Raw genomic sequence first — 21,921 nt, 5'->3', positions numbered from 1 at the left:
ATGGCGCCTCCCATAGTTTAAAAACCATATTGTTTCTTTCATGGGTTTTCTACTACATATTTCAATAAGAGACTTAATTTATGTTATATTAAGCTATACATGTCTAAATACCCGGGGAACCCTTTAAGCCCCGTTCACACCAAGCATGATAACTATAAAGATAACGATACAGATATAGTTCTAAAAATCGTTCTCAATATTAAAGAATAGCAGAGTCCACACCACAATTATAACGATAAAGTCACAGAGAAACGATATCGTTGGAATCATTTTCAGAATGATTTTTTCCAGCTGACGAACGATACAAACGTTGACAGCCAATCAGAATCCATCCTGCTATAATGAGCTCTAGAATTTAAAGAGGCAGAAGCACATAAACTTAGAATAAACAGACGATATCGTTCGCTGGTGTTTGATGCCAACATCGATATCTTTATAGTTATCGCTCTTGGTGTGAACGGGGCTTTAGTCTTATCAATCACAACAGTAATAGCACACCTCTACTCAACAAGTCACACAATTTGATAAGTCATGTTTGTAGCACAAACAGTGTGGGATGTGTTATGCACCAAATTGTAGTACTTCAGGTTAAGGGTTTGAATGCTTTTATTGCTGAAAATATGACCTTGTCCCAAATGGTGATTTTATTGCATATATATATATATATATATATATATATGCAGTCTTGCAGACTTATTGTAGACTAGACGTCCTAACAGGGATCCTTGTTTCACCTGTCCAGACATTGCATTCTGTAAGCATACTCCGTTTGTTTAGTATCTTGTCCATGCTCTAGCATTACACTGTCGCCTTTTCTGCAATGTGAAAAGAGAAAAAAAACTAGAGAGAAGTCACTTAGCAGAAAGGCGTCATAGAAACAATTAGACTGTAAGTGAGGTGGTCACTGAAGGAGAGAACGACAGCACTCTGGTAATGAACTCCAGAGGTATGTGCGTTATGTGTTGCTAGTCGGTAAAGGAGCTGTGAAGTTTTGGATTAAAAATAGCTGGCCGCATTTGAACACCCATTCCTTGGCCACAGTTTGCAAGGGAGTAACTTGACACTATCATTCATTTATAATCATTTATGTGATGACAGTGTAGTTGGTAAATATAGAACATCTGGTCACATTTTCCTGTCGGCCGTCCAGGCCCACATAAATGCAGAATAAGTGAAATCCTGAAAATGTGCTGACAAAATTTGGGCCTATAGTAAACCATGTTTTTCTTTTCAGGTAGATGAAGAAAGCTTTACGCTGAAATCTTGCACCAGAAGGAAAACAGACTCCATCGAGAAGAGGTTCTGTTTTGACATTGAAGCCGTGGACCGGTAAGTTGACTGAGCATACCTGCCACCAGATGGCACTTTGGTCCACGTAACATCGAGTGGGAGACACACTTCCTGGCTGCTGCTCAGGAAAGTGGGTGGAGATTTGGACTAGTTCTTCCTGGCATTAAGAGAGTGCTCTGTAGATAGCTTCAACCTGTCATAACTGTTGCAGTAACTAGGAAGAGAGAAATAAAGTGGCCATCTTATGGGTTGTAGGCAGGGGAAGGGAACCAATTTCTATAGAACATTTATCTTTTTTTTTTCTTTCCCCACTAAGATTCAAATTTTAAGAATAAACTGTTTGAAGTGGCAAGAATAATAATTTTAATCCAGGATATACAGTATCATCAAAAGTTTACCAATGCTGCATTTATTTAAAAGTGAAATTAAAGACAATTGTAATATTACAAAAGGTTTCCATTTTAAATAAATGCTGTTCTTTTGTACTGTATTTTTGTCAAAGATTTCTGAAATAAAAAGGATTTATAATAAGAGCCAATATTAACAACTAAGCCAAAGCAATGTTTGATAATGATTAAGCACCATATTAGAAAGATTTCTCAGGATGTGATTTTTTTTGTATAAATACGGATTTCCGTATTTTCTGACGACCCATGTGATTTGCGTAGATAAATACATATATTTTTTTGGTGGGTGGGTGGGGGTAGTTTGGTTATTGCATGATGGTTAAAATCACGCAAATGTCCTTAAGCTATTACCGAAGTAAACTGCGAAAAGAAACATAATTTACAGAATGGTCCTGAGAGCACAGCACGAGCTCGCAGCGCCATCTACAGGACAGTTCAAAGCATTCAAATGATTCAAAGTGCCAAATGTGAGCAGAATCAGCGCTGAAATGTGTTACTCACCCCGGTAACTTTTTATGAATGGCGGTGAGAATTTGAGATTGGTAGTGCTGTCATAAAATTGACAACGTAATTATATAATGGGCGATAGTGTGACACGCTGCATGTCTGCTGTTACAGTACTGTTTTTAGTTGTGATTCACTGTTAGTGTTGCGCTTGGTTTGAGCCACTTTATTTTGCATTTGGGAACACAACATTTGTCATTAGAAACGGTTATAAATCTGTTGTTTACAAAGAAGTTTCAGTGTCACATAATCCTTCAGAAATCATGCTAATATGCTGATTTGCTGCTCATTAAACATTTCTCATTATTTTCTGTTAAAAACAGTTTGCTGCTTAATATTTTTGTGGAAACAATGATACACCTCAAACATTTGTATAAGATTTAAAAAAGAGAGAAATTCATAATTCTATTCATCGTGCATGAAAGTGACAAAAAGTGAGTGAAGACATTTACAATGATTTCTATTTAATAAATGCATTAACAAATTCAATTAATATATTTGACAATGAAAACTGGAGTAGTGATGAAGAAAATTCTGCTTTGCATCACAGGAATGACATTACATTTTATAATATATTAAAATTGAAAACTTTTTTGTATTTGTAATAATATTTCACAATCAATTTTTAAGGGATGCACGATATATCGGCCACCATATCGGTATCGGCCAATAAATGTTAATTTTTCTGTTATCGCGATCGATCCGATGAGAGAATTTGGCAGATATCTTAGAGCCAATAAATAATGCATTATTTCCTGCAGAGACACTGCAGATGCACACTGTACACATGATGGTTTTTAATTGCTTGAAATATCATTGGAAACACTTCGAAAAGGAAAATACAGGGAACTGCAACATGTGCAGGGCAAGTCTGTCATATTATAATGAGATTATTAGCTATTGTAGAATAACGTAACAATCTTTGTTCGCCCGTGTTTTAGCGCAATGAGAACACTATTGTAATAAAATGTTATGAATTCTTTCGGTTTGATTTCTGCGTTTCAGCGCGTTGTTGCTGACCATGTCCATCCCTTTAAGACTAAAGTGTACCCATCTTCTGATGGCTTCTTCCAGCAGGATAATGCACCATGTCACAAAGCTCAAATCATCTCAGACTGGTTTCTTGAACATGACAATGAGTTCACTTTACTCAAATGGCCTCCACAGTAGCGCTGTGTGTTTTATTAAAATCGTCTTAAAATCACAATTTTAGAGTGCACGATTTCTAAATTGCTTTATAGAATGATTTTTTGCAGCCTCGACCTCCCGCAGTTTGGTATCCGAACCAATCAGAACGCAGTGCGCCTAAATGAAGTTCGAGAACAGAACAGATTGGACAGGCATACAAATGTAACTCCAGGTTCACACATTTTGTCTGTGGTGTGTATTTCTTCTGTTCCCATGTTAACAGATCAGAGTGTTCACACTGCACGCAGTAAAAGATGCGAAAGATATGAACAGAAAAGGTTAGAAATAGAAAGGTGCAAAAATAATTAATATCTAGCACAAACATAGAGAGATTTGTGAGTCCACAGGACACAGATTGAGCGAGAGGAGAGACACGTTTTAAGTGCGCACACTCTCTTTGGGCGAGAGCAGCGTGTATCTGATCACCCGCGCTTCTGATTTTGTGGGAGAGCAAAGGAAATCCGCGTGCGAGCGAAGAGATTTATGCTCACCCATTATATAAATGTGCTTTCACACTACAATAATGCGCTCTAGACATTTGTCATTAAAATAATGCCATACTCCAGGACCAATGCGTCTGTAAGAGTCATGCAGCGATAATTTCCACAAGGAGTCTATTTTTGCTGTGCTGCAGTGCACACACTGAATTAAAGAAACAGTGAATGTTTCATGTTAAAAATTAACATGGATTGACACGGAAATGTAGAAATTACACAATAAATGCATATAATTAATGTGTACTGTTTCACAGTCAACACACGGCTTTTTGGCTAGATTTAAAGCAAAGAAAAGTGTACTTTTAGATAAACAAGGCAACAATAGATGGCACTTATGGAGGTAGGAAAACAAAGTTATATTTATTGAGTTTGAACATGAATATGTCTGTAAAAGACTGTATTACTGTACTGTGATAAAATAGAATCACACTAATGAAAAGCATTTTCAGAAACAACGTTTGGATTTGAAATCAAAATAATGGATAAAATGTTGAGTTTGTGGTAAACAACCATGGGTCAGGAGCGGACTGCAAAACGCATTCTGTGCGGAAGTCAAATGGGGGGGGGGGGGGGGGGGGGTTATTTGCCATATGTCTAGACATTTTGTCACACCTTTACTTAGTGATTATTGACTTATGTTTGTTCTGGAGACATGTTACAACTTAAAGCTGTAATTGGTTTTCTTTGGGAAATATGTTTCATATTCACACTAAATGCATTTATTACTGTAAAGCATGTCTGTGTGTAAAAATTCACACCAACAGCTACTCTCATAAAATACTCTTTTATAGTTGTGTGAACACTTAAATCATTACTATGGTAACCAATGTAGATATACCAGATGTTGATGGCGTTATTTGAACAAATGGGACATATTTTATGATTTGCTAAATTAAAGTACAGACAGTCCATCTTTTAACAGTCCAAACCCCTTTTCTGCTTTAACTAGAGCCAGTTTACCGTGCCATGTGTTGGAAAACCTCTTAATATTTCAGTATGGCAGCTTTATCAGTAAATCAGAAGCACACACTCACATAGCATTAACTCGCGTGACAACTGAAGGTTAGGCCATGCCAGGTCAGGCAGAGTTATGGTAATAGAACTGGGAAAACCCTAATGGATTTACAATGTGATAGTCCACTGCTGGTGTGGGGGATGATGTCGTTTTGTGTATGCAATGCTGAGTATGTGATGTCCTTTTTTTAATTGCCAACATATGGGAAGGTGTTTGCATAGTGTTTTTGACAGTGAAAGTGACATACAGCCAAGTATGGTGACCCATACTCGGAATTCGTGCTCTGCATTTAACCCATCCGAAGTGCACACACACAGCAGTGAACACACACACACACACACGTTTGTTTTTGTGAAAAGTGGTGACATCCCATAGGCATAATGGTTTTTATACTGTAGTTTAGTTAAAATTATAATCAAGAACTTTAGCTGTGATTAAATGTTCAATGCATCCAAATAAGTTTACTTCTTTAAAACATAACAAAAGATTATAAATGTATTTTAATTTGACAATATTAGTTTTTTAAAATGTATTTAAGTGTGTAAAGAAATCATAAAAATAATAAAAATGTACTCTTTAAATGCACCTTCAGTGCAAGTGTCATGCTATTTACTTATTATTATAATATCTGCAAGTACAGTTTTTTTTAAACTATAGTTTTAAGATTTAAAGTACACAACAAGTGAATATAGTTACGTACAAATATTTTCCACAAGTGTGCCTCTGTAGATTTTTAAGAAAATGAATTTTTCTCCTAACATGCTTGCGTGTGGATGTGTGCATGTTTCAGGCCTGGCGTGATCACCATGCAGGCGCTGTCAGAGGAAGACCGCAGACTCTGGATGGAAGCCATGGACGGAAGAGAACCGGTACTTTATCTGAGACATCAGACATTTGTTTCGCTCTTAAATATGATAGGGTTCATCTTAAGAATATTTCACATGCTTGGCACTGCTGTGCATCAGATAAAGTGCAGTCTAATTTTGAATGTATATTCTTGAAACTTACCGTGTCAAATAAATATGCATATTCAGGCTTTTTTATTTAATCTGAATTCAAATGTAGTTGAGAGTAATCTGTAATGTATTGTAGGATGATTTAGGCTCTGTTCCATAATCTAGTGAGCTGCCTTACTAGAGTACTACCTTAATAGGTTGTTACCTTTAAGGACAGCATAGTAACCGATTATGTCCCATTCAATTAGCGATTAAACATTCTTTAGGCATCAGCTCGAATAGTGCCTATCACAAAAATACACAGGATGCTTAACAAACTGATTTCAATAGAGTTTGCTGGTAGAATGCTGCTAGACCCTTATTAGCATGAGATAATTCATTGAGCACACAAATATTTTGTTAAATACTAAACTTTCTATTTATTTGATTATTTTTTATCAACACTAATTGGCTTTGAATTAAATATCTAGTTCAGTCATAAAACTCTAATGGTGCAGTTCTTCTGAAAACCTCCACCTCCCTCAGCTCCACCTGTCTAGATCTGCTACTGGATTTCTATAAGCCTGTTCATGCAGCAGCAGTGGTTCACTAGGTTTTGTAACATAACCATGATGTCTTAGCATGCTAAATGACTCTTTTAGTGTGACGAAGCTTTTTGAAAGAATTTAGTGAACGGATTATGCATGTAAAATAATGCCGATGAGGCAGTGGTATTGTGTGCTGTGATGCTTCTCAGCTGGTACCATAGAATTGTACTTGTTATGCAGATTTGTTTTTTTTTCAAAGCTTTTCTGTTAACAGCCATTTACAGAACTTGACCAAAATGTGTCATCTTTCAGGTATACACCTTGAATCGTGACAGCCAGAATGAAGCAAGTAAGTAGTGCTATTTCGGTCCTTAAAATAAACATTGTTTAAAAACTAAACATACTTCTGTTGAATCACACTTATCATGCTGCTTTCATGTTGTTTATTACTGTTTGTTTCACCATGAAGTTGTATTGATGTTTTTTTTCCTCTCCTAATGAACTTTCTATTTAAGTGGCTCAATTAGATGTCATCGGCTTCAACATTGTCAAAAAATTCATCTATGCCATTGAAACCCGAGGTACACCTCTTGTTGTTGTTCTGTTCAGAAGTAGAGGTCAGATGGTGACCAGTACATGAGTAAGTGTGACAGTCTATGCTTTTCTTTAACAGGTATTGATGAACAGGGGCTATACAGGATCGTTGGTGTCAGCTCCAGAGTGCAGAAACTACTCAGCCTGGCCATGGGTGAGAATCAGCACTCTGCTGCTGGTGGTCACTTTGTTTTAATGAAACCAGGAGATTAACATAAAAAAAATTTCAGCCATACATGTCACATACTGTATACAATTTCTCAGCCTTAAAATGGTTGAGTAACACAGTTTCTGTCCTGAGAGCGATCATTTGGCTAAGTCAAAATATTTTTTTCACATTTCTTCTTAATTTATAGAAACATCGTAATGCACTGTACCAGTACTATGTTCTTGTTGGATACCGAATGCTTTATTGGAATGGCCAAAATCACAGTTTTAGAATTCACTCCTACACTTTGGCTAATTATAAATGAAATGGAAGGTGGGTCAATGGCATACGAGGCATTTTCTTTTGTCGCAGTCTAATAATTTATTATTTCAAGAAAATGCAAAATGCAACCATACATTGGTTTGAATACTTATTTTCTATGTTGAGCATTTTTTTTATTTAAGAATAGAAATTTGATATGATGTTTTATAGGGACATAAAGTCATAAAAAGTGCACTTTGTAATAATGTCCAAAGAAATACATTTTAAATAATTAAGTTCTAATAATATTTTGTCATGCTTTACAAGTACTTTTAATTATAAACTTAATATTAAATTTAAAGTAAATATATTTTAAAACTACTAAATGCATCATGTACTAAATTGTACATAAACTTCATCATTACAAATACATTTTAAATGCATGACATACAAGGTTGAGTAGAAATTGCATTGAATTTTAATTCATATTCAAGTATATCAAAAAACTAACTGCATTTTATATAAATTTATACTATAAAGCATTTTCAGAAATTGTTGAATAAAGTGTTATTTTTGTTTTCTTGGGGCACGAAAAGTATTCTCATAGCTTCATAACATTACGGTTAAACCACTGATGTCACATGGACTATTTTATCAATGTTCTTGGTACCTTTCTGGATTTTGAACGTGTCAGCTGCGTTGTTGTCTGTGCAGGTTCAGAAAGGTCTCGGATTTCATCAAAAATAGCCTTACGGATTTGGAAATGCATGGGAGTGAGTGACAAAAATTTCATTTTTGGGTGAACTATCCCTTTAGTTGCAAATAGCATGCAGTTGTGTTATAAAGCATTACATTCAATTTCACACTTAATTATATTCTTTTAAAGGGTTTTATTTCCATAAAAAATAATTCTTTTTAAACTTGCGCTAAGATAAGGTATTACTTCATGCATGTTGCCTCCACCATGTGTCATTAAAAAAAAGAAAAAAACAGAAGAAAATACATTTTTTTTTACATTTACATTTATCTGACGCTTTTATCCAAAGCATCTTACAATTGCTATGTATGTCAGAGGTCGCACGCCTCTGGAGCAACTAGGGGTTAAGTGTCTTGCTCAGGGACACATTGGTGTCTCACAGTGGATTCGAACCCGGGTCTCTCACACCACAGGCATGTGTCTTATCCACTGCGCCAACGCCACCCCGAAATAATACAAAGGTTCTTCAAAACCACATAAAGCCAGCATTTATAGAATAGAGTACATTTCTAAGGGTGCTTTCACACTTGGTTCACTTGCCTGGTCCGAACCCGAGTTCGGTTGCTCCCCCCTCCCCCTGCCCCCGCTGGACTGTGTTCATATTATAATATTTGAGTCCGAACCGCGGTTCGCTTGCGTCATCAAGCCAGCAGCTGTTTACCCCGTTGCTTGGTAACGACAGCGCAGGAGAAGGCGGCAAATGCATAACATTACTCACTGCACTTTTATGTATTACGTTTTTGAACTGTTAGTTTTGTTTATAAAGCTTCGGTACATAACGGCACTTGCGTCTTAGTACTTAAAATGCTCGAAAGAACGTTGAAGGCGAACATAAATGAGATGTACAGCTCTCTGCTTGCAGCACTCAGTCACACACATCAGAAAAGTGAGTGAAACACACACACAAACACATTTTCATCAAATAATTTGTCATTAAAAGCGGTTCACTTCCGCGATTTGGTACGATTGCGTTCACATAAGCAGTGAACCGTACCAGAGTTCACATGAAGCGTACCCCAGACCACCGTTTTTAAGCGGACTCGGGTACGGTTCGCGGGAACGGAAGACAGCGTTCACATCATCCCAACGAACCGAACTCTGACATCAATCGAACCCGGGTGCGCACCAGAAGTGCTAGTGTGAAAGCACCCTAAGAAATTGACACGTGTTAAAAATAGTTGTAAACTAGATTGATACTCCCATGCAGTGTAGACAGACACAGTATATCGATTATTACGTGACAGACCTAGTTTTTTTATGATGCGTTGCTCTCGTACAGACAGATATGTTGATTACAATGCATTGAGCTTGCTTTTTGTCACTATGCCAAAATTCATGCATGCCCCTCCCATATTACAATATTTTTTTCTGCACTTTTAAAGCACATCTGCCTCAACTAATATCATACAGACATATTTGAAGTATTAGATTTGTGTGTAAAGCTTCACCTTGCAAGGAACCATTATTCTCAGCTGCTTGAGTAAAAACGTAAATCTCTTCACATGCAAAAAGTGACAGGAATGCTGTCACACCCTGCGGTGGAAGCAGAATGAATAGATTTTATTGACGTTGTTGTGTTACTCACCAGATCACCCGTATTTAACTGCCTGTCTCAGAGTGATTATATGATGTACTTTGACAGTTTCGCTTTAGGAAATGTTTTGCGATTGTGATGCTGATTGGCTGTTGCCAGCGCACAAATGCATAGTTTGCTTGCACATACTGGCACTGTGCTGAGTGAGTAATTCCAAAGGTTCAACAGAGGTCACCTGCAAACTAAATCTGCCGTCTAACCATCATACCCTCATCTAGACCCCAAAACCTGTGCAGATGTGGAGCTGGACAGCACAGAATGGGAGATCAAGACCATCACCAGTGCAATAAAGCATTACCTCAGGTACCAACCTGCCCCTTCACACGTGACCACATGACAACAACCAGGCTATAGTACACAGAGAGTGTGTTCGTTGTCTTAATTTAACTGGCTCCTGCGGTCTCAAAAGTTAGCCTGACCGCTAAGGCATCAGTCCTACAATTGCGTATACTCAGGGCTGTTCACTTAAGTAAGCCATGCAAAACACTCTGGCAACTACATACTGTAAGAACCCACAAAATAAATTTAGAACACTTGCATACTGAACAACCGAGTCCCCTTGTGCAAATGAGTCCAGTCACAATTGTAGGACAGACATTAATTGTGGCTTGTAAGCTGTCATCTCTCTGTTCTCTCTATGGTACAGCAGCTGCTTTTATTAAATATGATTTACAAGAAATATATTAAATATACTGTGTAGTTAAGTTTATTGCATCACTTTTTTTATTATTTGCATGATCTTAACAAATGATCAAAGGTGTAAATGATAGATTTAATAAACTAGGTTAACAAGCTAGCAGTATACTAAGCTAGTAGGCTTATGCTGAGCATTTGAAGAATGAGAAATATTTAATGTCACTAAATTTTATTTACCAGTATAAGTAGTTACGAAGTTAAGACTTCATAAATTTAGTGTGTTGAGTTTCTTACCCACGTACATTAAGTGGTCCTTAAGTACATCTTTATATGTAATTTCATTATTACTTAAGTGTTTGATATATGCTTAGAGTTCACTGTTAAATGTTCCAACTTGTTGGCAGAGACTATTTGCTCTTAGTGTAAATAGCATATCACAAAAACAAACCTATTTTCACTTAGTGTAATAGCATCTATTGCTATTTGCACTCTATCACTATTAACACTCAACACTCTGCAAATAGCTGCTACCTTTTTTATATACTTTTAAGATGTGAGGTACACTACAAGTGCACATTCACTAAAATTAATAAGTACACCTCTTTTTCACAAGGGTGAGCATGGCACCCCATGTGGTGACCACCCACAACATGCTAGCTACCACTTACGTTTTTGTCGGAAAATATAAAAATAGAGTCTAACACACAGTCGAATTCTTCATGTAATTCAACAACATTGCTAATAATAATCTACAAATTAGTCTGCTGGCTAAAAATAAAACCTCTCGGAATACATACAGTATACAACTTTAAAATGTTAAAGGAAGACATATGATGAGTAGGGCTGGGACAACGCGTCGAGGTCATCGATGACGTCGACGCAAAAAATACGTCGACGCAAAATATGCGCATCGATTCGTCGACCTGTTTTTATTTCTCTAAAAAACGTTACCTTATGTGCGCTGAATATACGCGATGGCCGGATCAACATTCTGTCCAACGTTATGTATCCAATCCAGGGGTTTTTCTGCATTGATCCCTTTTTTTTTGGCGGCTGTCAAAGCCTTATTTGATCGGTGAGTGACAGTGACAGGGCGCGTACGAGAGAGAGCCCCGGCTGCGTGCGCACTCACAGTCTTCAAACAACACGAGCGCTTCTTGCTCTCTCCCTCCCTTGTGCATATTAATCAAAATCATTAAACACGATAGATAAAGGGCGAAACACCAAAGTTTTACGCGCGCTCGCGCACTCACAGTCTTTAAACTACACGAGCGCTGTCTTGCTCTCTCTCTCTCTCTCCCTCCCTCCCTCGTGCATATTAACCACAATCATTAGACACGATAGAATAAGGGCGGAACGCCAAAGTTTCACGTGGAGCATTCGGAGATTTTTTTTTCTCCATGACAGGCTGCTGGCTCCCACTTTTAATTTTTTTTTTTTTTTGGAAAAGCACTCTCTGTATTAGTTAAGGAATCAATGTTTTTTTTCATTCAGATATGTAAATCAGCATGTATAAATTGTTAGTAGTCAATTAATGGGGAGATAATCGAAATCAAATCGGTCTGAAAAAAGTTACCGCTAGATTAATCGATGCATCGGAAAAATAATCGCTAGATTAATCGTTTAAAAAAGAATCGTTTATCCCAGCCCTAATGATGAGTTTACTCTGTCTCGATGTCATGATGTCTTCTGTTTTATCTGATTTTATCTAATCTCTGCTCTTCTTCTGTGCTGTCAGGATGCTGCCGGCCCCTCTCATGACATACCAGTACCAGAGGAGCTTCATCAAAGCAGCCAGTGAGTGTCTGGCTGGACCGGTCTGGCCTTATTTCTCCTCCTCTGATCTATTTTGACTATTTGAAACTATTAGACTATAGTTAGACCATTTGATAGGACACAGTGCAGAGTAGAAGTGTTCAAGCTAATAGGACGCGGTCAGAAACAGGATACTGGGCTGTAGAGGAAAGAAAATGGATTTACAGTGTGGCGGCTTTTGTCTAAGACATCAAGGGATGTGGTTTCTTTTCCAGATCATCTTTTGTACCATAAAATTAGATTTTCACACTGCAAAAAACTGAGCTCAATTAGAAATTTCACAATTTAGATTTAAGCACAAACAGATATAAAATACTAAAATAAATATTCAATATTTACAATATTGAAAATAAAATACAATATTTAATGTAATTTTGTAAATTTTGCGTTAAGGAGGTTTAGATACATTTGTACATGCAAACAAGACTGATCACGTAGGTCCTCTTTTTGCATTCTATCTCATGCTATCTTCATCTGATCTCATTTGCTTTCTACCATCATTCCCTTTTTTTGTCTCTGTTTTTCTCTCTGTGCTTTTTTTTTTTTAAGGGTGACGTTAGGCCCTTGTCCTCATATGAACTTTTTTTTTGCTTCACCCCTCCCTTTCTGCCTTTCATTTTCTCTCTTTTTTTCCACCCCTCCCCTTGTTCATTCCTGTCTATGTGAGCCATTTATGTGATAAAGAGCAAGGTGCCATCTGGAGTTTGCCCATGAGCAGAGAGAGAGAGAGAGAGAGAGAGAGAGAGAGAAAGAGATAGAGAGACAGAGACGATGTGAAGGAGTATGTAACTGGAGAAGAAGAGAAAATCAAAAAAGTGAAAATGTGTGAAAGGTTCAGTTTCTGTTCAACATGACCAAAAACATGTCCGGTCTGATTATGTGCTGTCTTTTTTAAACAGGGTTTTGCAGATTAATATTTGAACACTTTGTACTGTTATCAACAGATCGTTTTCTTAATCTTTATTTTGTGTATAAGATAATAATATAAGATAAATGTATTGAAGATACTGTGTATACATATAAACACACACACGCACACACACACACACACACACACAAACACACACACACACACACACACACATTTATAATACAATTTTATACCATGTTATTAAAAAACACAAAAACAGTTGTTGTGCTGTTGCAACATTGTGTGTTTAAATTTGGGTTGTGGCGTTTCCAATGAAGTTGAGGCTACAAAAAATATAATTATGTTCACACTGAATTTTTTTTTTTCCTGCTTAGTATTTTTGTCTTGTTTTCTAGTGTAAAAATATAAACATTGTTGAATCAAGATGCATTTACTTAAGGAGCAAAATAAAGATATTAAGTCTTGTTTTTTGTTTTGTTTTTTGAAAAACAGTTGTGGCCAAACGTTTTGAGAATTACATAAATATTAGTTTTCAAAAAATTTGCTGCTAAACTGCTTTTAGATCTTTGTTTCAGTTGTTTCTGTGATGTACTGAAATATAATTACAAGCACTTCATACATTTCAAAGGCTTTTACCTGGTAGAATATGACTTTGCCCCAGTCCTCAGCAGTCCATTCACTATACTTTCTGCAGAAGATCAATCTGTCGCTGATGTTTTTTTTTTTTGGAGAGAAGTGGCTTCTTTGCTACCCTTCTTGACACCAGGCCATCTTCCAGAAGTCTTGTCCTCACTGTGCGTGCAGATGCGCTCACACCTGCCTGCTGCCATTCCTGAGCAAGCTCTGCACTGGTGGCACTCCGATCCCGCAGCTCAATCCTCGTTAGGAGACGATCCTGGTGCTTGCTGGACTTTCTTGGACGCCCTGAAACCTTCTTTACAAGAATTGAACCTCTTTCCTTGAAGTTCTTGATGATCCTATAAATTGTTGATTTAGGTGCAATCTTAGTAGCCACAATATCCTTGCCTGTGAAGCCATTTTTATACAACGCAATGATGGCTGCACGCGTTTCTTTGCAGGTCACCATGGTTAACAATGGAAGAACAATGATTTCAAGCATCACCCTACTTTTAACATGTCAAGTCTGCCATTCTAACCCAATCAGCCTGACATAATGATCTCCAGCCTTGTGCTCGTCAACATTCTCACCTGAGTTAACGAGACGATTACTGAAATGATCTCCGCAGGTCCTTTAATGACAGCAATGAAATGCAGTGGAAAGGTTTTTTGGGGATTAAGTTAATTTTCATGGCAAAGAAGGACTATGCAATTCATCTGATCACTCTTCATAACATTCTGGAGTATATGCAGATTGCTATAATAAAAACTTAAGCAGCAACTTTTCCAATTTCCAATATTTATGTAATTCTCAAAACTTTTGGCCACGACTGTACATTTTTGCTTAAACCAAGAAAAAATAATAATATATTTCAATGGGGTTAGAAACAAATCTTACTTCAAGAGCGATTTGAGGGTATGTTTCTTGACCGATTGCCAGATATTTTCTTCTTGTTTTAAGTAAAAAAACAAAAAACAAAAAAACAAGGAAAATTTTTTGGAAAAGAAGATTATAAAATATCTTTATAAATAAAGCAAAAAGTAATTTTGGTTCTTAAGTAAATGTTAAATGTTGCTGTGTTGTTAAGTTGTTAAGTTAAAATGTTAAGTTTAATCTAGATTTAAAAATGTTTGAATGTTTACTCCAGAAAACAAGAAAATATTTTTTTTTTGCAGTGCAATTTTTTTATTGTATTTCATTTAATTAATTTTTTTTGTCCCTTGTCATGTCTAAACAACTTCATTTATACCTCTCTTTTCTCGTTGTACTCTTGTTACTGGGGATTATTTGGATATCATGGCAGCCGGGTAGATCGCTCTAATATTTCAGTGACCTTTAAGAGCCCACATCTGGCGGCTTAGCTTTGTCCTTAAAGGAACACTCCACTATTTTAGAAAATTGGCTCATTTTCCAACTCCCCTAGAGTTAAACAGTGGAGTTTTACCATTTTCGAATCCAGCCGATCTTTGGGTCTGGCGGTGGCACTTTAGCTGTAGCTTGGCCTAGACCAATGAATCTGATTAGACCGTTAGCATCTTACTCAGAAATGACCAAAGTGTTTCAAAATTTTTCCTATTTAAAACTCGACTCCTCTGTAGTTATATCGTGTACTAAGACCAACGGAAATAAAAAGTTGTGATTTTCCACGCCGATATAGCTAGGAACTATACTCTCATTCCGGCGTAATAATCAAGGAACTTTGCTGCCGTACTGAGGGTGCAGCAGGCGCAGTGATACTGGAAACTGCTGTAGCCATCACTTACACGAGGTGGCACTGTGCTTTTACAACAAGGCAGACACAAACACACCAACACATGAGCATTAATGCCAGTTTAATTGGAATAATGTGTCTGTTTGGGTCCAGATTGTGTCAGGAAGTGACCTCACAGAATCAGGAAAGGGAACCTTTCTTCTGTTTTAACAACATCTGCAATAGATGCAACATTTCTGAAATGTGTCTTTTGGCCTTAAAAATGTACACAGTGAGACTGGACTCCCTTTCCTGCTGCGAATGCAGTCAAACACAGCAGTAAAACGCCTACAGTTCATGCAGAGCAAAAGGAAATGTGCTTTTCCTTTGCAGCCGCTTATTCTCTCACTTCCTCTTTCTCTGTCTTCCTAGAACTAGACAATCCCGAGGCGAGGGTGGCAGAGATCCACTCCATAGTGCACCGTCTCCCGGAGAAGAACCGCCAGATGCTGGAGCTTCTTATGAAACACTTGGCCAAGTAAGTTTTGGTGTTGACGGCCCCTTTTTACCGTGTTACAAATCCAGCAAAGCCAAAAACCTAAGAGGATTTCCACTGTAAAAACCACAACCCTGCTCATGGTAATAAAGGCCTAAACTTCCCCTTTGTGTTTGCCCAGCTAAAAAAAGCATGGATTGTTTCCCTTCATCTGTCCTTTACTTCATTTCTCGTTCCCAGCTCCATTTTCTTTTGTGCGAGTTTAATTTGACACCCTGATGGCCGGGCTCTGTGGAGCCATTCCTCAGTGGCAATGGCAGATCGAGGAGTATTTTGGAGTTTTAGGAAAAACTCCAGAGTGAAAATACAAAAATAATTTGACAATGTTTTTTGGGGATATGTCACGCTTTTATGGCTCATGATATTGGAGAATTGTTTGGTGATATTTATATGCCCATAAAGTAAGATGAAATTCTAATATCTTGTAATGTAAATCAATGAGATCTTTATAACAATGCAAAACACATTTGCTGCTACTGAGTTGTGATATGGGTAAGGTCAGGGACAGGTTTAGTGGTGTGGGTTGATTTAAGGGTGGTTAAAGGTGTAAGGTATGGGTCAACAGTGTAATTTTAAATGTAATTACAGAAATTAATTGCATATGTAATTACATGCAAGTATTTAAAAATATATCTTAAGTATGATGTAAAGACGTATGGACAATAAGTGCATTGTATTAACTGATTTAATTTAAATGTAAGTACATACTGTAGTAGCTAAGGGCACCTAATATAAAGTGGAACCTAAGAATGCATAATATTTTACAGAAAATTTAACAAAGAACATTTCCATTATTTTTAGTTGATTTTATTGATTAGTTATTACAGTCCTATTTTTTTTTTAAATAAAGCTAACGATACAGAAAAGCACTACACTACAATCAGAAGTAAATGACTTCAGATGTCTTGCTCTCTCATCAGAGTGGCCAGTCACCACCAGCAGAATTTGATGACGGTTGCTAACCTCGGAGTAGTGTTCGGCCCTACACTTCTGAGGCCTCAGGAAGAGACTGTGGCTGCAATCATGGACATCAAGTTCCAGAACATTGTGGTAGAAATCCTGATCGAGAACCACGAACGGGTATGTCTATGAATGACTACTAGCTGACCAAGGGTGCACAAGCTGTGTAGCTCGGACCTAGGTGTAAATGAAGGATGTAATTCTTCTGTTAAAGGGGGCAACATGCAAATCAGCTCGAGGCAGATTTCTTTAGCTAAGCCCCCCGCCACATGACATAGGGTCACTTCCTCCTTGCTGAAGGGGTGAAGTGAGTGGGTTTTAGGATCAAAACTGTCACTATGTCCTGTACAATTAACCTTCCCATGGCACACACATACATTCCACTGTGAATGAGGTTAACCTGTAATGAATCTTTCAGCATCAGCTCAAAAGCATGGGTGGCTATCTACAGTAGGTGGCCAACCAGAGTGTGCTTTTTACCACCACGAGCGCCGCTGCAGTGTCTGTAAAGTGCATTTGCCGATTTTGACCGCTAAGTGGCGCTTTAACCACAAGTTATCAAACAAACGCATCAAAGCACATTTTCGCAAATAGCCGTCAGCTTTGCCTCGCCGATGTGTTACATTACATTTGATGACTGCAGTCGGGAAAAATTATAGAAAAACACTATAGTTAAAATATTGATTATACACAGATGAAAATTTAGTATGCCTACTTATGAAGTTATGTGCGTTTCTTAGAACGAATTCAAGCAGGATAAATGCCAAGCCTATGAGCCTGTCCTTTTTCTCTAAGCTACACAATACTACACCATATTTTAGATTTGAAACATTTAACAGGTGTGCAGTTTTATTTATATAATATGAATTATGTGTTATATTATCTTAAGAAATGGTAGTTTACTTTCCATCGGAGCATTAAAAGTATTTTTAATTTATATTTCAAAATTTCTTTATTTTAAAATATAAATTATTTTTATTTTTTATTTTTTGACATGCACATACTTTGTTATTCGTTACCTGTTCCTTTATTTTGACAAATAACTACTTGGAAAAAGATATCTGTTTGGACAGTGATTAAGAAATGGTTGTGTGTTTTATGAATTATTTTCTTTATTTTAGTAAAACGTGAGGCTCCGTTTAAATTACAACTTTTAATTTACCACAATTTAGCTAAATCTTTGAAACTGAAAAGAATGGACAGATTAATAAAACGTCCTCACGTTTAAACTCAAGTTCTCTCATTATAATCAACAAAGTGCACACGATGTAAACAAGAGCTTAATTAATTGAAAACTTAAGTGATTTTTAAGGGAGCTGCCTTTACTTGGTTTTATACAGTTTAAGTAAAACTAAAAAAAAAAAAAAAAAATAAGTGTATACTATTATTCTTTCCTTAAAATATCAGAGTGCAAGATTTGTGTGGTGTGCATGATGCTGAGATGCGCAACATTTATTCTTATTCGTCTACATATTTTATTTTCATTACTAATCTTATTTGGTTTTATTTTTTATAATTGCATGAAAAAATTTGTAACTTTGTAATGGATATGCAAAATGTGAAACTGCAATTTTATTCGTTTATTTGTACATTTTGTAATTGTTCGTCCAATAATATTTAATTTAACCTGCTTTATGTATTTATTATTTAATGGAAAAGAGATTTATTAAAACGAGATTATGAGAGTCATGCATCCATTTAATCTTGATCAAGAACAACTAATGAACGAATTGCAGCGGCCTCGGCCACTAGATCATTTTAAAACATCAAATAGCCTTCAATTTACAGGTTATAACTGCATCTGTCTTAGTTGTAGACTTGTGAAGATTTATTTTTAATGCGGATCCCATAGTGTAACCTAAAAGAAATGTGCTCTGTTACTATTCATATTCAAGTGTTTGTGCAGAAAATTATTAATGTGATGCATATGATGCCTCTTGTTCTCACGAATGCAGTACTCCTAGAAGATTCCAGCTCTCATTTCTCTGGGTCTCGGCTGTCGAACGAGCTAAACTGTGGAACGATACTCATCTGTCTTGTCTCATTTGCTTTCAATAAAGCTCAGTGTAACCCACAACTGAATCCAGCCCGTTTCTCCTGACATATGACAGGGAGGTGCCCTCGCAATCACTTGAAATTTTTCCTGATAATGAAGTAACTTAAAACATATCTACAGACAGCTTGAAATGTTCTCTCTAAAGGCACATCCATGTGGAGAGAGTCCGCACCGTCAATGTCATCTTGCAGCTGACAAGAAAGAATTAGTGTAAAAATTAGTTTATTAATAAATAATTAAAATGTCTAATTTTTCACAATTATTACGCTACTTCTGCCTGTGCTTTGTGGCAAACTAAATGAGTGTGCTTGAGCGCGGAATATATTAAGGCTTATTATAGATTAGACTGTGTTAATTTAATATAAACATGCAATTAGTTTAATTATAACTTCAATGAATGACTACTATTTTATATGCGTTTGCATAAATTCTGCTTTCAGAATGGTCCGTAATGGAGAGAGGGGTCATTATTTTGTGTATTTGGTGTAACAGAATATGTTGACATGCTTTATTGTTCAAAAAACACATTATTTTTCAAATACTGTAGGTCCTCTATGCCCCACCTCTCTCAAACACATCGTTTTCTACACAAGCCACGGACGGTTAAGACAGCTGACTCCACTGTGTGACCCTCACACACACACGCGCGCGTGCACACGACATGCAAAACTCTGCATTTGAACAGTCAGCAGCAAATACTTAAACTAATAACAAAACATAATTCCAGTAGCTAATTCAGAAGCGCCAGATTGTCATAGCAAAGTCAGAATTATCTCCTCTCCTAGGTTCACAAAATGGTCGTCCATAAAATGTGTTGCTGTTCTGTTGCATTCCTAAATGCATTTACTTTCAGAAGGCCAAGTAAAGTGCTTTTGCTTTGGCCTAGATACACACAGCATCTCCCTGACACGGCTGCTTCAACACTAACTGCAGTTACTAAAACAACGCCGTGTTTCTTTGCGTGAACATTTGGCACAGGCTCCATTCGGACTCAAACCAAGGGTACTGGTAAGCTGTCGGCCAAGGGCCGGTAATAGGCTTAGGTTTGAGGCCCGTGCAGGGCTCTACCTGATTTCTGTGTTTGGAAACGAATGTTATTAATCAGGGTTGTTTTCTAATCTAAATTCTTAAGTTGTATTGTGTTGACTTATTTATTTGTATTTATTAATTTATTATTATTATTATTTTTGTTTTCTTTTTTACATTTATGGATTCCCCCAAACTCCCGCACAGACAAACTATGTATACAAAACCATATTATTTATTTATATCTTAATTATTATGTTTAAAATAATCTGAAGATTTTTTATATCTTTTAAGTTAATATCCTATTTTTTTTGCACGATTTCTAGTTTTTCATGTCGCAGTTTTAACCTATTATTCTTGATTTCTCACCACTTATTTTTTTCACGTTTTTTTTTATTTTTATGTTGTGTGTCAGAGTAAATGGCGACAAAAATAAAGTCTCATGAACGTGCAGCCTTGTATACATAGATGTGTATGCTTGTACAGTGTACCAATAGCCAAGGTCAGGATTTTTCGTTCAGAAACTGTCATTAGCTTGCAGATCGAAATGAAAGCCCCGTAATACAACATAAGGAGTCATAAGGAAATTGTGTAGTTTTAATGTTTTTCAGAATGACTGTTTGATAACCATAACATGCAGTAAGATCCTTGGTGTAATTCTTTTATATATTAGGCAGCATCCTATACGACTATCTCACGTTTTGAAATTAACTTTCTAAAAAAATAAAATTAATACATTTTCTAATGATTTTATGTTATAATGTTATTTTTATAAAGTTATTTTATTTCATTATTTGATCTCCGTTTACAAAACAAAATACAATTCCAGTCAGTTTGCTAACTCTTTGCGCCTCTGTGCGCCACCTGGCAGTAGTTTTGTTAATGACTTTAGGATGCAACTGACTTGCCCTGCGGTGGTGGTAATAAGCATTTTTGTTGGCCACCTACTGAATCCCATATTTCTCAATAAATACACACAGTTATGTACAGCAGGGAACAAAGCGTAGACTGACTGTAACAAAAACCTGATCCTACAAAATCTTTTCATTCACAAACACATAATAGACTGTTAGCATACAGCTTTTCATAAAGACTTGTGACCTCCATTAATTCATTTTCACAAGGAAGTTTCTGATAGCACGTGAAGAAAGCATAGAAGAACTTGCTCAGTGCAGTGGATTGCATTGTTTTGTTAACATTGTGGTTTATTATTTTGAATCGTATGGGACGCGGTAACACACTGCCTTCTCACAATATATTGCTTTACACATCTATCACTTTTGCCGCTCAGAAATATTCATGCAATCATGCACCACGTGTCAGAAGATCTGCACTCTGGCGGGGTTAGCGCTCACACTCACTGATCTGTATATAACTGAACCACTCTGGCCCACCTTTTCCAACCGAGCCAGGGACTGCTAAATGGAAAGATCACACTAGTCAAACGAACCAGGCTTTTGGGGGTTAAGATTGCCTGGTGTGAGCATATGTTTTGATCATTGTTCTGAATCTGATCTGGATGAAGTCTTTCACAAAAACGTGATTTTCTCAGCTTTTCGTTTAAAATGTTATTCACTTGCCCTCTTACCCATATTCAAGTGTTACACATATCTTTGAGGGATGTGACAGTCTTGCAATTCAGAATTCTTTGTTATAAGCCATTATGTAGTCATTTACAGACGTGAACACCTAATGTGGAATGCAAAACTCAACAATGGTGACTGCCAACAAATAATATTCAGATAAAAAGATAACCCAAGCTGCTAAAAATAACAGTTTAGCATATTTTCAATTTGTTAATACTAGGGCTGCCCCCTAATAATCGACTTATCGTAAGTCGACCAGAAAAGGCTTTGTCGACTAAAACTTAATTAGTCGCTTAGTCATAGAAAAAAATCAAAATAAATCCAAAGGCAAAGTCACAGCTGAAGCAAGGTCGAGGGCAGCTCTAGTT

The 21,921-nt window shown here is 36.8% G+C and overlaps 1 protein-coding gene across 3 annotated transcripts in view; it reads left to right on the top strand.

Moving 5' to 3' along the window:
• The window catches only part of LOC132117496 (rho GTPase-activating protein 26-like), a 132,339-nt gene that overhangs the window by 81,979 nt on the left and 28,439 nt on the right, over positions 1–21,921 (top strand). For all 3 annotated transcript variants that reach the window (XM_059526821.1, XM_059526819.1, XM_059526820.1), the window contains exons 10-18: positions 1,235–1,329; positions 5,692–5,770; positions 6,697–6,733; positions 6,900–6,965; positions 7,058–7,132; positions 9,957–10,041; positions 12,113–12,171; positions 15,802–15,907; positions 16,846–17,005. In XM_059526821.1, the coding sequence (XP_059382804.1) occupies positions 1,235–1,329; positions 5,692–5,770; positions 6,697–6,733; positions 6,900–6,965; positions 7,058–7,132; positions 9,957–10,041; positions 12,113–12,171; positions 15,802–15,907; positions 16,846–17,005 (762 nt within the window). The remainder of the gene's footprint in view (positions 1–1,234; positions 1,330–5,691; positions 5,771–6,696; positions 6,734–6,899; positions 6,966–7,057; positions 7,133–9,956; positions 10,042–12,112; positions 12,172–15,801; positions 15,908–16,845; positions 17,006–21,921) is intronic.

This window comes from Carassius carassius, chromosome 36, assembly GCF_963082965.1.
Source record: "Carassius carassius chromosome 36, fCarCar2.1, whole genome shotgun sequence".
Lineage (NCBI taxonomy): Eukaryota > Metazoa > Chordata > Actinopteri > Cypriniformes > Cyprinidae > Carassius > Carassius carassius.
The sequence above is the reverse complement of the archived record's forward strand: the minus strand, read 5'-3'. Positions and strand labels throughout refer to the sequence as shown.